We start from the raw sequence: 3,826 nt of genomic DNA, 5'->3' as shown, positions 1-3,826 counted from the left end.
ACACACACACACACACACAGATTTCTTTTCATCCTTCTCCTTCTCAGTTGCAATATCATCCCTTGATGTAAATATGCTTGAAATGTGATATAGTTAAAAATGTGGATGCACTTATTTTATCTTCACTACTTTTGCATTGCATCAGACATTATTTCACATCAATATATTAGTTTCTATAGAAACAAAACTCTAGCATGTTCATATTTTAATGACATATGAAAAATTTCAACTAGTCTGTTACATTAACAGCAATGCCAGGTGTGCAGATAATACAAACCAAAGCAATTCATTCTGACTAAATTATTTAATAATCAAATAATGCTTTACCAGTGATTCTAAGAAATAACATGATACCTTTGTCCTTACTTGACTCAATCTTTAAATTGTCTCCAATTATTTTATTGTTTCACCTTTTTTTCAGTGCTGCCCGTTCATCAGCTGACTCCAACCTGGATGATATCTGCAAGCTCCTGCGCAGTACAGGCTACTCCAGTCAGCCTGGAGCCAAACGGCCAGCCAACTACCCAGAGAGCTACTTCCAGAGAGTCCCCATCAGTGCCACCTTTATCAGCATGGTCCATGGGAGGCTGCGCTCGGACGACATTTACAACCAAGTGAGAAACATTTAATCAAACATCTTTTTGAACTTTTGATAAACCAAAACGACAGCTTTTGTGTCAAATGTTGCGGGCGGGACCTAAAAATCTCACTTCTCTTCCCGTCCATCAGGTGTCTGCGTACCCTCTCCCAGAGCATCGTAGCACAGCGCTGGCTAACCAGGCAGCCATGCTGTATGTCTGCCTCTACTTCAGCCCCTCTATACTGCACACCCAGCAGGCCAAGATGAGGGAGATAGTGGACAAGTACTTCCCTGACAACTGGGTAAGCCATTTGCTATATGGTGAGATTGTTCACTGGTCGTCCTGTAGGCTTAACCTGCACCAATGGCATCATGCCAGTAGATGAGAGCTGAACAACTTTATGAAATGTTTTGGCATTTACTGTGACTGTGAAGATTATTTGCTTCGTCTCAGTTTTTTTTGTGTGTGTCTGTCTGCAGGTTATCAGTATCTACATGGGGATTACAGTGAACCTGGTGGAGGCCTGGGAACCATACAAAGCTGCCAAGACTGCACTCAACTACACCCTTGACTCTGCTAACATCAAAGAGCAGGTATGAAAACAATTGTGTCGGTTTATGTCACACAGACCTCAGCATTGCCAATGTGTCTCTGAGTGTGGCACCTTATTGTATGCAGGTACTGACAACTGCACCTAAAGAATTTGCAAGTCATCTAAGGCGACTGTACAGAATCTCAATTGATACATATGGGTTATTAATCTAATCAGTCTGTTAGAAGGCATTTGTAAACTTATCTTGAAAAGTTTGGTAAAAGATAGTGAATGTACACAAGCTCAAATTGACGTACGAGTACTAACAAAAATGTGCAGTGTCATAGTCAGGGGGTGGCAACTGAATGATCCTTGTTTAGTGGGTCATCTGCAGACATTGCCGTGCTTCCTAAATGCCACTTGTAGGAGTGAATGATTGATTTAGTTATCAACTGAGATTATTTTAACCATATAACCCCCAACCAACACCACCACCATCACTGTACCGTATGTTTAGGCCACGCGATATGCAGCTAGAACAGAGAGCCTGAGGCCTCAGGTGCAGCAGCTGCTAAAAGAAGGTTTCCTCAGGGAGGAGATCATCCTGGACAACATCCCCAAACTCCTGAACTGTCTGAGGGACTGCAATGTTGCTATCCGCTGGCTGATGCTGCACTCCGCAGAGTCAGGTGAGAATATTGGGCGGATTTGTCCTTTAGAACACAGGTGGAATACATAACGTCTTTTGTAATGCTTTTAATTACTTCAGAATAATAAATAATGTTTTTTTTTTCTTTAAGTATAGCCTGACCCTCATTTTTGCCGGCTCTGTGTAAGCTTTAAGTTTTCATAGAAAATAGCTAAGACAACTAAATTATTGGCCATGACATAGACAATTTAACTATTGCTTAGCTGTTGTTTCAGGACAGGACAGTGCTGTGTGTTGTGTGGGGGGTGCGTCTGTAGGTGCAGCGCTGTACGTAGCACTAAAACAGAGACGGGGTGAGCGATAAACAGACATGCAGACAGCTTTTAGAATGGTTTTATATTCACATGTTCTTATCTGAGTTCTCTAATTAATACATGTATTGCAAAATAGCCTATATATCATAATTTATTAAGAGAAACCAGGCACTTATATGTGAAATCAGACATTCAGCACCCCCATATAGCCTGAATGGAAGGATCCTTTGTTTCGTGATCACATTTTCCCACCACTGCGACCATTCGACTGTCGATACCTGCTACTTAGATCGGATTGCCGATTAGTCGGTTATTTGGGTTCCCCCTTACATAAAAATAGGTCTTTAAGTTACAAGAAACTCAAATTTTCTTCGTTATTTACTTACAGCCTACGATCCAAACAACAAGCGACTGCGCCAGATCAAAGATCAAGTTCTCAACGACTCCAAGTACAACCCCAAGATCCTGTTCCAGCTGCTGCTAGACACCGCTCAGTTTGAGTTCACACTCAAAGAGGTGAGAGAGTCTCTTCAACACTAGATAAGAAATAGTTCATTTCATAAAAAAAAAAAATGTCATATGGATGAAAACAAGGAGCCACTTGTCATTAATACTGTGGGAGATGTTAAACAAAGGAGGACGGACTCTGGGTTGTTAAGTTGCTTTTGTCAAACATATTGGTCTCTTCTCTTTTTTTTAGCTGGAGTGAAAGTGTGAAATGAATGTCAGAATGATCCATGATCAAGCCAACTGTGTTTCTCATTAGGTGTGTCCTCTCTGTTGTCTATTAGCATAGACAGCATATGGTTATCCAGTCTGTCATTTGGAGCAGACACAAATGTAATGTTCTCATTACACATCTCATCTGACTAATCCCTCCACATTGACTTGGCGTCTGGGCTGTCCCTCTTCCAGATGTTCAAGCAGATGCTGTCAGAGAAGCAGATCAAGTGGGAGAGCTTTAAGAAGGAGGGATCAGAGAGAATGACTGAGCTGGCCGAAGTCTTCTCTGGCGTCAAACCTCTTACCAGGGTGGAGAAAAATGGTGAGTGACACTGCGAGCGTGGACAAGGCGAAAGGATTACACACACAGCAACGCAGGGGGGCTGACTGTGTCATGCTTTGAATGTCATGGATGCTTTCACTGGAACGCAAATGCTTCAATGAGTTTGAGCTTGAAGCTGTCCAGAGAAAAAATGTTGAGGCAGGGAAGAAACGCAGTGGAAGAATGAATCAAGGGCACACATGCAGGGAGAGGCGGATGCAATCCACATCAGTCGTACTTACTTCTGTCGTAGCGACTGTAGCTCGAGGAGCAGAAACCCATTTTCCTTAAACACCACTTGTGAAAACTACTTTGATAACATTCTTTCTCCTCACAGAGAACTTACAGGCCTGGTTCCGAGAAATCTCAAAGCAGATTGAGTCTTTGAACTATGAGGACTCCACAGCTGCTGGGAGGAAGACAGTTCAGCTCATACAGGCTCTTGTTGAGGTGAGCAAGATAAAGACAATTCATCTCCGCTTCACATTTTCACCATGAAGATTCATTAAGAAGTTCATTAAGATTTGATTTTCTAAATCTTCATTGGAGTCATTAGACCTTATAATTTGATAACATTAGACGAATAATATTGTACTAATTAGTTTGATTGCCTTAGCGTTGTGCGTAACTAAAATGTGAATATAATAACAATATATGCAAATGGTAGGAGAACAAAGAGACAAGAATAACTGCCATATAATGCAT

The 3,826-nt window shown here is 41.6% G+C and overlaps 1 protein-coding gene across 2 annotated transcripts in view; it reads left to right on the top strand.

Moving 5' to 3' along the window:
* washc5 (WASH complex subunit 5) overlaps positions 1 to 3,826 on the top strand; it is a 13,967-nt gene that overhangs the window by 2,273 nt on the left and 7,868 nt on the right. For both annotated transcript variants that reach the window (XM_032517900.1, XM_032517899.1), the window contains exons 6-12: positions 422 to 614; positions 730 to 882; positions 1,061 to 1,174; positions 1,631 to 1,802; positions 2,465 to 2,592; positions 2,992 to 3,121; positions 3,459 to 3,571. In XM_032517900.1, the coding sequence (XP_032373791.1) occupies positions 422 to 614; positions 730 to 882; positions 1,061 to 1,174; positions 1,631 to 1,802; positions 2,465 to 2,592; positions 2,992 to 3,121; positions 3,459 to 3,571 (1,003 nt within the window). The remainder of the gene's footprint in view (positions 1 to 421; positions 615 to 729; positions 883 to 1,060; positions 1,175 to 1,630; positions 1,803 to 2,464; positions 2,593 to 2,991; positions 3,122 to 3,458; positions 3,572 to 3,826) is intronic.

The sequence above is a fragment of the Etheostoma spectabile genome, chromosome 6 (assembly GCF_008692095.1).
Source record: "Etheostoma spectabile isolate EspeVRDwgs_2016 chromosome 6, UIUC_Espe_1.0, whole genome shotgun sequence".
NCBI classification, from domain to species: domain Eukaryota; kingdom Metazoa; phylum Chordata; class Actinopteri; order Perciformes; family Percidae; genus Etheostoma; species Etheostoma spectabile.
The sequence above is the reverse complement of the archived record's forward strand: the minus strand, read 5'-3'. Positions and strand labels throughout refer to the sequence as shown.